This window comes from Herpailurus yagouaroundi, unplaced genomic scaffold (genome assembly GCF_014898765.1).
Source record: "Herpailurus yagouaroundi ecotype Mexico unplaced genomic scaffold, PumYag 210, whole genome shotgun sequence".
In the NCBI taxonomy this organism is placed as follows: Eukaryota; Metazoa; Chordata; class Mammalia; order Carnivora; family Felidae; genus Herpailurus; species Herpailurus yagouaroundi.
The window spans coordinates 6,272,803-6,286,613 of NW_024412441.1; the positions used below are offsets into that span (position 1 = coordinate 6,272,803).

Sequence of the window (13,811 nt, forward strand, 5' to 3'; positions counted from 1 at the left end):
AATTATGGATAGTGACAAAGTCCAGAAATAATTCTAAGGTACTTAATGTCAATAGTAAGGGGCATATTAGAAAGAGAGAATTTCTACCCAATTACAAGTTGGTCCTTGCATTCAGGGCTCATAAAAAATGCATAGATTTTCAGAATTGAACACAGTGAAATCCAGTTCGTCTTAGAGGTGTCCTTGGGGAAATCAGTATTATTCAGTGAAGATTTTAAAAAATATGAGGATAATATTAAACTAAAAAAGATTTATGTGGCTGAAACTTTCTGTTTCTACTCTGGTTTTCTATTCATGTGGAAGCACCTTCTATCTTGTAAGCACAAAAACAAAGATGGGCCCATTTTCCCTAGACAATGCTAATACGTTCACAAAGCTAAGGAGTCACTCAATTAAGTGAGATAATGTAAATTCATTCATTCCTGTTCACAGAGAGTTATGGATTATATTGTAAGAAATGCTTTTCATTAAAAATGTCTTTGCATTTGCTGTGGAACAGTGGCAAGTATAGATTAATCTAAACCCCAATGTACAATTGCTTATTTGTTGTCTATTTTTCACATCATTTGCCTGTTTTGTATTTCCATGATAATTTCTTTTTCTAATAAGGGGCAAATGTACTATCAGGTCTCCACAGAACCTCCTCAAACGAGCTGACTTATAAGAGATGGCTGGATATGGGGTCCAGGATACACAGATGGTGCCACCAGCTAGGTAATGACCAATGTTGGTGCCCTGTTCACATGGTTAAGTAGGGAAATCTTAATAATCTCCTGTTTTGACTACTCACTTTTCTATCACTTTTCAAAAGAAAGGTAGAGCTGCTCCTGTTCCAATTCACATACATGTGTGATCTGAGGTTGTTCTAGGACAAGACTCTCTTTTCACTGGGGGATGTTCATGTGGAAGCCTCTCTGTACCACGTGTCCATTCCACCTTTACACTGGTGAATGGGGGTGGGGCAGGTGGAGACACGTGCCTTTGGGCGGAGTCGGTGACACTGAGGGCTCCAGGGCACAGCTTCTGCCAGCTCACAACCCCAGGCTTAGTGGCCTTTTCCCTGCACTGAGGCCAGGAGATGTGGGTTCTAGCTCAGGATCTGCCACGGTTTGACTTTTACCACAGCCAAACCACCAAACTCTGTGGATCTCCCATTCTTGGCTGGTAAGGTGATATAGGGCTTCCAGTACATCGTTGCTGAAGAAATATGGCTCACCCTCCCCCCCCCCAACCACCCCAGTCATTGTTATCTGGGCAACAGAGACTATATTGTTGAGACTGAAATATCCTTTTTATGCAGAGAATATTTGTATCACAATATTCCTTTATTTGCCCAAAATGGGAATTAGAAGCAATGACAGAATCAGCTTCTCAACCTCTTTCTAAAACATCTGGTTTCTCTCCCCAGGCAACTGGTGTGAGGGGCTACCTTATGAGGGAAAGATTTCAAAGTTCACTTAACTCTCTCGATCTTTCCTTCTACAAACTACTAGGTATGGTAGAGAGAGAACTTCCTGGAAATACAGAGGTCAAGTTACTGGGTACCAGTGTATCTGTATTCAATGTCTTTGATCCTCTAATGCCATCCCTAAAAGGTATGTAAGTAACCTTTTGATGTATCTAAATGTAAAAACCAAGAAATTAATTTTACAGAGAAAAGATTCTAATGATTATTAAATTCTATTTATATTATTCTAAATTTCCTGCCCCTCTGTTTATATGTTAATTTACATACACACATTTTCAGTGGAAATCAGTGAATAGATGCTATTTTGAGTTCTATTTTTCTCTTTCACTTAACTTGATACATAGAAGTATGTATGAAATACACACAGTCAACATACTTGTCATTTTGAATTACAGCTTTTATTATATACTGTCAAATTGTCTGCTGGAGTTACTGAGTCAATTTTTAATGTCTCCAAAAATATGAATACTGTATATTAGGTTCTCCATAATTTAGTGCACAATTAGGTTTTATTATTTTATTTAGTTTTGCTACTTTAATGGGTGTCTTACTACTTTTTCAGAGTACATTTATTAATATAATTTTTATATTAAGTATACACATATGTATTGGCTAGCAAAGTTAATTTTAGGAAAAGGGAGGTCTGGCTATTGAGGGAAAAAAGCAGAAGAAATTCACTCACATCCTTAGAAGAGAACCATGTTTGAACTCAAATTATGATTTCCTTTTAGATTTTACTGCTTTATCAAGGATGTATGACACTTCCAGTTTAAAACTGTATGTCCATCAAACTTCTGGAAGTTTAGGACTTTGTATTTGCTGTGACTTGGTGTGTTATCTGGGCTTCCCACTGTTCTCGCTTCCTCGGTATTCACATGCTTTCTCGACCTCACATGCCTGCCAGTGTGGAGTAGGAACTCTTTAGCCTTAAGTTTTACTGGTTCAATAACCACAGAGAGTATTGAGCAACTTCTAATATGATGTAACAATTCAGATTTCTACAGCGGTTTACAGTATGTGAGGATGTGCATGTCACAAAAATATTGCCCCAAACCGTTCCATGTTGCTATAGGTGAAAAAATAAAGTTAATTTTCACCCCAACACAGTTTACAATGTCAAGTACCAGTAGTAATAGTGAAAGGCAAGACAAAGTATATTAGGCAAAGCTCCATTCATGCCTTCACATTTTTGGAAGAGCTTCTGTGTCCATAGCACTACAATATGTGCAGTGGGGAAGAGAGACATGGGCTCTACTGCCCAAGTAGCTTATTGAATGAGAAACATTGACCCAGACAGCTACTGTACCACATGGACTCCAACAGGTAGCATGAGAGCAATGACAACAATGGGCTAAGAGATGTAGAAGAAGGGACAAGGTTATTTCTCCCTGGAAGGCTGTAGGAGAAACTTTCAGCTTGGTCTTAAAGGATGGTAGAACTTGAACAGACACATGGCAGCAGCATGAACAAAGGGACACGGGCAAAAAAAAGGACAGTCCTGCATTTAGGGAGATGTAAAGGAACACGAATGGGTAAGTGGGTAGAAACACTGCTAAGGAAGGTTGAAGCCAGATCATGGAAGGTCATGAATGTCCAACCAAGGGCTCGGCCCTGAGTCAGTCAACTGACATGAGTCTACAGAGGGGCAATGTAACTGTGCTTCCAGAAGATTCCAGAACTGGGTAGGATGGACCAGAGAACATGGGAATGGAATCAAAGACCAATATGGCAGAGATGAGAGGGAGTCTGGGCTTGAGCAAGGAGACTAGAGTGAGGGATGTAGGAAAGAGAATGCGGTTGTGGAGTCATGGAATTTAATGACTACCATTACACACACTGCACATATTAAACATTTGAATGGGATTTAGAAATAAAGAAATTACAGTATCAGTTTTCAGTAAAAAGTTTATACTTTTTTTCTACCAATCTAACTTCTACTATTGGGATTAAAAATTCTAGGTAAAACCACCTTCTGTAACAGACCCTTATTCTCCTTTCTAGCTTAAAGATACGGCCTCACCCTAAAGAAAATTACATTCAGGGGCGCCTGGGTGACGCAGTCGGTTAAGTGTCCGACTTCAGCCAGGTCACGATCTTGCGGTCCGTGAGTTCGAGCCCCACGTCAGGCTCTGGGCTGATGGCTCAGAGCCTGGAGCCTGTTTCCGATTCTCTGTCTCCCTCTCTCTCTGACCCTCACCCGTTCATGCTCTGTCTCTCCCTGTCCCAAAAATAAATAAACGTTGAAAAAAAAAATAAAAAAAAAAAAAAAGAAAATTACATTCATCAGCTAGTATTCTACTAGCACTGTGTTCAAATTCTAAATTAAAGAGATGGAAAAGTTCTAGTTTTCAAATATGAAATTTATTTTCAAAACACGAGTGTTGTCAAGTGGCCTTTTGCAGAGAATTTGCAGCCCTCCCTCTAGTTCTTTATATTTTAAATTGCAAGTGCTGTGCTCCCACCTCTTTGGAGAGATGAAATTGATGTTCTGAGTCACTGCCAGACGTTTGCAACTAAAACTATCTACAGCAACAGCTGCTCTGGATTTCAAATTGCTCAAGCAAATGCAGAACACAGTGTGAGCTCTGGGTAATGACTTGGGAGAGAGGAAATGAACAAGACTGGGAAAGGCCTTTTGTATAATCCAAAGGCCACATATTTTTTTTGTGAGGTATTCACATATCTGATTTCCAGTCTAAGAATGGGTAGCTAACATACAAAGGGCTTACTTACCTTATTACAAATAGAACTCAACTAAATAGGAGGTTGTAAAACAAAACAAAACAAAACAAAACAAAACCCAGCCCTAAGTAAAGCAGAACCATCAGTGACTTCAGCAGAAAACTGGTGCTTACCTGAAAAATCAAGTGCACACACTCCTCTCTGGTGTTGTCCTTTCAATAGTGACAAACATTTTAGAGTTTGTGTGTCCCACACATGAATAGCAGCATCTCTTCCAACCTTAAATAATAGGATGAGTGTAATTAACCACTTATAAATCATAACAAGAATGATGCCTTAGAATCACTTTCAGAGTTCCTTAAAGTCAAGTGCTGCCCAGACATCCACACATTTGGGGAGCAGGAAGACACTTGGAAATCATTGTTTTCAGGATGATAAAACTGAGGTACAAAGAGTCTAAGAGGCTTGTTCTGGGCATCAAATTGGGGGCCAGCCCAGCCTAACCTGGTACATGGCTCCCAGGCAAGCTACTTTAAAACTGCAAGTCAAACGTCCACTGTGCTTTCTGTATGAGTTCTAGATTTTTCTCTCCTGCCTTTCCAATTCCGCATAAGATTCCACTTCCTGGTCAAGCAAGTCACCTGTGTGTTGTTACAGCAATATCTTCAGAGTTCTTTCACCATCTCAAATATCTTCCTCATCCCAAGAAGGCCTGGCTCTGCTTTTCCTCCCAGGAAATGACAGTTTCATGGCCTACCTGTTGGTAGGATGGATTCTCCTTGAGGGAATACAAGCTTCTCTGACACTAATCCCCAACAACAAAATTTTAATAAAGTGGTTTTCCTCACTTAATTGTAAGGGAAAGAAGAACCTTGTTGGGTGTAGTGACTATAAACGGGAAAATGGGACATAAAACAATGCACATAACTGGGCAGAATCCAGCCAACTGCCTCACTGGTGTCTGGAGCCCCAGTTACCCCTGGAATGGCTACTGGTGCACTGGTTTGTCAATGGTCTGCCTCACACCAATTACAGTATAGAATGTGGTGTATTAAGTATACACACATGCACTGGCTAGCAAAGTTAGCCAATATATCGGTTAAAATATAAAATAATGATTTAGGCAAAATGCATGACTTTAAGTTTTATAAAAATAACTATTCACTAGATGTTATACTAGCACTAAAAGATGGTTCATTCAATAAACACTCACTGGTTACCTAGGATATACGAAGTACTGGGTATACAGTGATGAGGAAAATATATTAAGACTGCATCCATGGAACTTACTTTAGTTTTAGCTAATCCTATTTATGGATCTCATGTCAGAAGGAAATCTCTCAGAGGCTTCCCAACAGTGCTGTGTAATGTACTGGTTAATTCTTCTACTATCATGAAATGACGCAGCATTTACTGAATCCTCAGCTTATTGCCTCTTGTTTGTTTCTACCAAGTATTTCTTGAACTAGTATGTAAAGTGGACTCAAAATGAAATCCTCTTGGGCTAGACCACCATCCTAGAGGAGAACTACACACCTGCCCGGTGGCCACGTAGTCTTTCACTGGATGGATGGTCAGGCTGAGAATGTCATCATCGTGCCCCAGGTACAGCCTCTGGGAGTGTTGCTGCCTGTTGTACACAACAGCAACTGCAGCAATGTGATAGACCACTTCTCCGGTCTGCGTGTAGAACAGATTGTTTCTACAGTCGTAGCCCCTGTAACTGAAGCACAGGTGCAAGACATGCATGGTAGTTGAATGAACAGTGAACGAACAGAGCAGGAGAGGTCAGGAGGTAAACCTAACATGTTGATATGGACATGCACAAGGAGAATCCCAGGGATCTCCATAGCTGCCTAGGACAGTCGTCTTCAACACTGGTGTGAGGGCGTCTGAGGACATGTGGCAACTCTCTAACAGGGCTAATGTGTGCTGATAATTTTAACAGAACTTGTTTCTAGATCCTCAACTACTGTATGTGCTCTTTTTTTTTTTTTTTTAATGTTTGTTTATTTTTGACAGAGCGAGAGAGAGAGACAGAGCATATTGGGGAGGGGCAGAGAGAGAGGGAAACGCAGAATCTGAAGCAGGCTCCAGGCTCTGAGCTGTCAGCACTTAGCCCCACGCGGGGCTCAAACTCACAGACCATGTGATCATGACCTGAGCCCAAGTCGGACGTTCAACCGACTGAGCCACCCAGGTGGCCCTGTATGTGCTCTTTCTTAAAACTGACCAGTCTGAGAACACATCTACGATGGGGAGGTTTCCCTTCTCACCTCCCCTTTCTCAATCACCTTCCTCTCATGTTAGAAAGTCATTCCTCTTGTCCACCTGGACTTTCACTGTGGTGTATTACCCTGGGGCATCGAACCATCCAGGGACACCAAAACAAACTCAAGTGTGGATGTTGAAAGTGAATAATTCCAACAACTAGGTATGAAATTCTTCTGTAAGTCAAGTCATTTCCAATTCTTTGCTTTTAACAAAATTGAAGAGTGATTTGATTGAATTGACAGGTGGCAGATTAAACTATATTATTGTGTGATATATCAAAATCATGAAATAGATCATCTGTATTGCAAGAAAAATTAAAGAATTGAGTAACATTGCTATGATAAAGTTGCTTCCATTCTCTTTTACTTATTCATGTAAATAAACTCTCTCTGTGCTTGTAACTGTTAAAAAATGAAAAATGGGAATAGAACCAATGCTAAACTGTCACAATCTAGCAATAATACACACACACACACACACACACACACACACACACACACGCATGCATATCTGAATTCAGTGAAAAAAATCTTAATTTTTTTCCAATAAAATTTTTTATATTTAGTAACTACTTATTAGAATCTGTACTATATTTATGTTGGTCTGATAAACTTTGTAATACTAATAGTTGTAACAAGAATTCAATCCAGAAAAAAATTAACAATCATAGCAGCAATGTTCAATAGAAATATTATGCAAATATATGGGTGTGGGTAAGTGAAAACTTTCTATTGTCATATTAAAAAAAGATAAAGACAAACAGATGAAAAATGTTAAGAACTTTTAACCCATTATGTCTAAAATATTATCATGCAATCAATAGAAAACATTTAATGAAATCTCTTTCTTTCTTTTTTCATGCTAAGTCTTCGAAATCCAGTGTGCATTTTACATGTACAACACGTGTGCATTGAGACTAGCCACATTTCAAGCACTCAGTGGCTTTCAGTGGCTAGTGGGTACCATACTAGATAACACGAGTTAGAGACTTAGGATGGCAGGGAATTAAATTTAAACTGCACTTACATACATTTCTTCCCTCGCAGAAGGTATGATAGGGTGATCAACAAAAGGCTTTCAAGCATAAAAATATTACATTAGTGTAATATTCATGTAATATTCTATGGGAGAAGTGGAACAGAAATATAAGCTCATGTATTTTTAAAATTGATGATGGTGAGAAACAAATATGAATGACATTTAGGTTCCAACTGATCCACGTAAATGAATGATGTATTAATAAAACACTAGATGTTATATTCTTCACAATCATTTAACCTTATGTTGAAAAAAATTTTTTTTTATTTTTTTAATGTTTATTTATTTTTGAAGGGGAGAGAGACAGAGAGAGAGAGCATGAGCCAGGAAGGGGCAAAGAGGGAGACACAGAATCCAAAGCAAGCTCTGAGCTGTCAGCACTGAACCCAATGTGGGGCTTAAACTTATGAACTGTGAGATCATGACCTGGGCTGGAGTTGGGACAGTCAACCAACTGAGCCATGCAGGCACCCCCAAAAATTTTAGATGTCAACCTCAAGGGTGATAGGTTGTGTATGATATGATTTTCAAAATTCAAAATTATTTTGGCCATATGTGAGCAAAATTGTTTAAAGGAAATACTGTCAGAGTGGAGCCAACTAAATAGAACAGGAGATATGGGGATAATGGGAGCAGCAATGGCAGAGACAATGGAGCATGATAACAATGGGCCACAGAAACATACCCATCATGGAAGTCACTGAAGCAGGAAACATCTAGATACACACACTGTTATGGCCAGAGAACATCAACTAAGAGTACTGGACAGATAATCATGGTTAAAATATCAAGTTCAGGTAAGTACACACTGGAGAGAAGAGCCAGCCTGAAGTGGGTCAGCACCAAGAAGAGAGGACCCCACTGCTCTGCTGATAAGGCTGGTGACAGGCACCCACCCGTGTATGAACTGGAGTTTCAAGCTGTCCTCAGGAGCCTTTTCTCTTTTGAGGAAGGGCACTGCATGGTTTTTCTCTTTACTTTGTTGCTTTAGCTGAGGTAGATCTTCTTTGTAAACCTTAAAGCATAGCAGAAAACATTTAATTGAGACTCTTCAGGTTTCAAAATTATTAGTATCTTGGCATTCTCAGGAGGTCTTTAACTGTAGGAAATCAAGTTTTTGAGAACATGAGAAGCTAAAAATGGTCACAAGAGACAAAGTAGGTCATTATATAATGATAAAGGGGTCAAATTCATCAAGAAGATATAAGAGTTTTAAATATGCACCCAACATCAGAGCACCTAAATACATACAGCACATACTAACAGAACTAAAAGGAGAAATAAACATCAATGTGTAATAGTCGGGAAGAGTCACTCTGAATAATGGATAGATGATCCAGACAAAGAATCAATAAGGAAACAGCAGATGAAGAACACTGCAGACCAAGTAACCTAGCAGACATAACCAGAACATTCCATGTCTCAGTAGCAACATACACATTCTTCTCAGGATGCCTCATATGTTAGGCCACAAAACATGTCTCAATAAATTGAAAAATATAGAAATCATATCAAGTATATTTTCTGGACACTGTGGTATGAAAGTAAGATCAGTAACAGGAAGAAAGCTGGAAAATTCTTAAGTATGTGGAAATTAAACCACACACTTTTGAACAACCAGTGGATCAAAGAACATAGAAACATAGAAAATATCTTGAAACAAAAGAAAATGGAAACAATGTAACAAAACTTATGCGATACAGCAAAAGCAGTTCCAAGAGCAAAGTGTGTAGCTATATAAACATACATTAAGGAAAAAAAACCTCTCTGATAAACAACGGAACAATGTACCTCAAGGAACAAGAAAAAGAATACATTAAACCCAAAGTTACCAGAAGGAAGGAAATAATAAACATTAGAGTAGAGGGGTGCCTGGGTGGCTCAGTCAGTTTAGTGACGACTTCGGCTCAGGTCATGATCTCATTCATGGCTTGTGGGTTTGAGCCCAGCATTGGGCTCTGTGCTGACAGCTCAGATCCTGGAGCCTCTTCAGATTCTGTGTCTCCCTCTCTCTCTGGCCCTCCCCAACTTGCAATCTGTCCTATCTCTCAAAAAATAAATAAACATCAAAAAAATTTTTTTAAACCATTAGAAATAAATGAAATAGACAATAGAAAACAGACAATAGAAAAGACAAACAAGAGTGGCTTCTTTGAAAAGATAAACCGAACTGAATACCTAAGACATGAGACTGCATTTTACTTCCTAATGAACAAAACTAACTTGAAATATCTTTTAAATCACTGGGGTTCAAGATTTTAAGTTTAAATAATACATATTCAGAAAATATGGTATTAATTTTCTGGTAAATAAGAAAGGAAATTATTTGATAAAATCATCAATAAAAATCAATAAAATATTTTGTTATAATTTTTTTCTAAGGTGAGAAATCTCTTGATGATTCATTTGCAAAACACAGACCTCATGAATCATGGTGATTACTCTCCGGAATTATCTTCAGTCATAATCTTATGCATCTTGACAGATTAGACTCTGAGATTTAGAGCAAAGTTTGGCCTAACCTAGCACCTAAAATGTGCTGCTGATTCAGAGAACATTTTCTACAATTTAAATGTAGATAAAAAATTAGTCTGTTTTGCTACCATGTATATATGCCCTACTATCAACAGATATCAATTTAACACATTCAAAATGAAGTACAATCTATTAGTAATTGCTCATCTTCATAGGGAAAATTTTCATTTGATAAAGCTATGTAACTAGAAAGATGATATATTATAATTAAGTCTGTTTTAGATTTAATAAAAAAATTAAAAAAAAAAAGTTTCAGAAGATACCTCATTATTGCTTTGTCTACTGCAGATACAATGAATTAAGCTTGTAAAATCTTAAGCTAATTATCCATCTGAGTCCATGATGCTTTCTTCAGCTCATCAACTCCTCAAGAGCACTGAATTCTGGTCTTGGCATTTCTACAGGTTATTGGAACAAGTCTCATAAACTCTGTGGACCTAAGATTCTCATTTGTAGAATAGAATAAAACTTTCTGCTCAGGAGTAATTCAAGAACAAAAAAATAATGTAAATAAGTAATATAGATGAAAGCTTCAGAAACTAAGATACCAGGGAGAATATATAAATCCTAGGCATGGATTTCAGTATAGTCAAGTCTTTTCATTCTTTGACTAACACCTTTTATTACATAAAAAAATCCCAACTAAGATATTGCTTTTCTTTTTTTCCTAAATTTTATGTTCACTTTGCTTAAATTCCATGTCCCCTGGATATGAGGACATAACATTATTCACTGTGTATATATTTCTACGTTAATAATTTTTCAATCCTCATCTTTAGTTTTGTTGCATAATTCATTGTATCAACACATGGTCAAGCTGACTTAGTCACGAAGTTGACCCAAACCATCAGTCAGACTGCCTCTAATTTTTCAAACACTAAATCAATGAGTGATAATTATCATCTGGAAAGTTTCAGTGCTTACGCAGTGGCAAAGCCAAGCAATATGCAGAATGTATGCTTTGGAGAGCAGCCCAGATCCTCATTCTTATCTCAATACTACGGGTGAGGTGAACGTGGGCAAAATAGTTAACATCTCAGGGTTATTGTGAGGTTGGATTTGGTGTATATACAGAGCAGGATCCGGCCCTGTAGAGACAGGTAATACACAGCAGCTGCCACAGGCCTATATGGTAAGTCTCCATGGGCAACAGTGACATTTGCTATGTCTGAAACCGGAAATCTTACTCCATGTTCACTGACAGAGTCTACTTCACGTACTTTCATGATATGACAAGAAAGAAAATAGAACACCTTCAGTTACCAAACATAAAAAAGGTGAGATGTCTCCAGATTCCTATGAAGGAATGTTCTCTTTAACACTCACTGTTCAGCACTAAAATGAAATGTCTACTTTAAAAAAACTAGGACCCAATTTTTTTGAAATTGTGTAACTTTTCTACTAGCGATAATTTCGGACTGGAGAGATCATACGTATTGTATTTGGGTTTTAACTTCAATTAAATGGATAATGGTATACGGAAGTTGAGAGAGAAACCAGGATGCTAGTTATCTTGAAAACTACCATGGCTTTAAAGCTACCAATTCTGTAAAGAAAACATGCTTTAAAATTTTATTATTTATTTATTTATTTATTTATTTATATTTAGAGAGAGAGTGTGTGCATGAATGAGGGAGGGGCAGAGTAAGAGGGAGAGCGAGAGAATCCCAAGCAGTCTCCACACTGTCAGTGCACAGAGCCCTACATAGGGCTCTAACTCATGAACCATGTGATTATGACCTGGGCCAAAACCAAGAGTTGGATGCCTAACCAGTTGAGCCACCCAGGCACCCCAGAAAACATATGCTTTCAGATCTGCTAAGAAAATTAAGAATACTTTAGCTTGCTTGCACATTTTTCTGCAAAATAATATTTTAAGTTTTAGGCACTCGAAAGGCAGAAAACTCTGTCATGGGTTCAATTTAAAAATTTGGTACTACTTTCCACTAAAAAATTTTTTTTAATAATGTGAATGGGTAAATGCCTTATTTTCAATCTGTGCTTAAAGACAAGAAGTAGGTAATTTTCCTTATTCTTGTCTGTATTCTCTTCTGCTCAAGTACCAGCCATTTTTAGTGCAACATCCAAATCCAGTGAGATCGACATTCTGGGCTGTAAGGCATTTGTTAGGAGGCCCTCTGCTTACTGACCTGGCGATCATAATTGATTTGAGTTTCTTGCTCAATATCAGAGTCCAACTCTGGCACATCAGATAAATCCGAATCAGACTCTTCACTGTAAGAATCAGTGCCACCTTCTGCAGAAACACAACCCATGAGAAACAAGCAAAAGTTCTGAGACCCAAAATAGCTTATACATTTATTTAAAATATTTTCTTTCTTCTAGCAAAGTAAATTAAAAAAATCAATATAGCTTAGTTTTCCTTTGATGTAGGTTCTTAAAATGTCTCCCCCCCCCCCACCATCCCTTCCATCTTTTGGTTAAGTTCAGCACATCATCTCACCCCTTACAGTAGCATTAACAGACCTGGGCAATTCTCCCCCACCCCTCCCCAGCAGACAGAACTCATTGCCACACTTCTGTAACAAATCTTTGTGTTTTAAATCTTGCTTTGAAAAGGGCCAGAGAGAGAGAGAGAGAGAGAGAGAGAAAGAAAGAAAGAAAGAAAGAAAGAAAGAAAGAAAGAAAGAAAGAAAGGGAAAGAACGAAACAGAGAGAGAGAGAAAGAAAAGGCAAGGCCAGGGGAACGTTTTACCAAAATGAAGGCTGAAATAAAGGGAAATCTAACCACTTAGTTCTTAGCCTTTGCCACATCTACCAAGTGGCAGTAATTGCCAGGGTCAAAACCCCTGCAGAAACTGTCCCAATGAAAACATTTCCTCATATGGTTTCAAATTTTATTACCTGATTACTCCTGCTGGCATGACAGTAAATTAAAAGACTACACATCCAGTGAACTAGAAGACTTCAGTCCCAACTGTGGACCATTCTTTGAACTTCACTCTGGAGCCAACTCCTAAGGTCACTCTGTCCCTCTGTCCCCCTGCAGCCTGAGTAGACCCACCACAGTTATAGTTGTCCTAAGGAGGCTGAGGTAGATTTGTTCCTGACATTCTCAAAGGCTAATTCTTCATGTAAACCTTTGATCTTCAACTGGCATCTGGTATAAACAAAATCTTTTGAAGGAAATTAACCAACTAATTCACATATAACTCAAAAGTTTTGTTTTTACTTTTAATTTTAAATTTTATTATAGGGATGAATTTTTCAAAAATCGCTTTAACTCTTTATGTCCAGGAGAGATGTTATAACATTCTTTGAAATTTTTATTGCCAAAAAAAAAAAAAAAAAGCTTGAAAAATTATAATTGGTTTTACCCTGGGGTGCAGTTTCCAGCAGACCGTTGCTGACACCTTCTGGAATAAATCTCCACTGGAAAACTGAGTGGTCAGCCCCTCCTGTGCTCAATACCCACTGAAAGTCATGGGACCAGCGGACATTTGTGACATGTGCAGAATGGCCCACATACTTTCTAAATTTGGCTCCTGAAAAGATATTTTGGAGAGATTAGTAATACAAAAAATACAATTCATTGATTAAAATATTACATTCTGATTCATGCTGAAAAGTGAAATCTTTAAATACATTAGAAAACATAATTTTCAGTATTATATATCTTAACAAGCAAAGCCTCCAAAAATTATCTCAATTATTCCACTATGGATTAAGCTAAAAATGGCCTTAAAATTTAAGTCCTGCAGTTGAAGACACATCTGAACCTTTTCCAGATAATGCCTACTGCTTCACTGATTCTGCAACTAAAATGCTTAAGAATGATTATCTTACACATTCT

The 13,811-nt window shown here is 38.0% G+C and overlaps 1 protein-coding gene across 6 annotated transcripts in view; it reads right to left on the reverse strand.

The window, feature by feature from the left end:
* Positions 1-13,811, reverse strand: part of EML6 (EMAP like 6) — a 275,164-nt gene that overhangs the window by 91,111 nt on the left and 170,242 nt on the right. For all 6 annotated transcript variants that reach the window (XM_040453716.1, XM_040453714.1, XM_040453712.1 and 3 more), the window contains exons 11-15: positions 13,336-13,503; positions 12,148-12,254; positions 8,359-8,477; positions 5,687-5,873; positions 4,324-4,429 (exon numbers count right to left, since the gene is read on the reverse strand). In XM_040453716.1, coding sequence (XP_040309650.1) covers positions 4,324-4,429; positions 5,687-5,873; positions 8,359-8,477; positions 12,148-12,254; positions 13,336-13,503 — 687 coding nt within the window. The remainder of the gene's footprint in view (positions 1-4,323; positions 4,430-5,686; positions 5,874-8,358; positions 8,478-12,147; positions 12,255-13,335; positions 13,504-13,811) is intronic.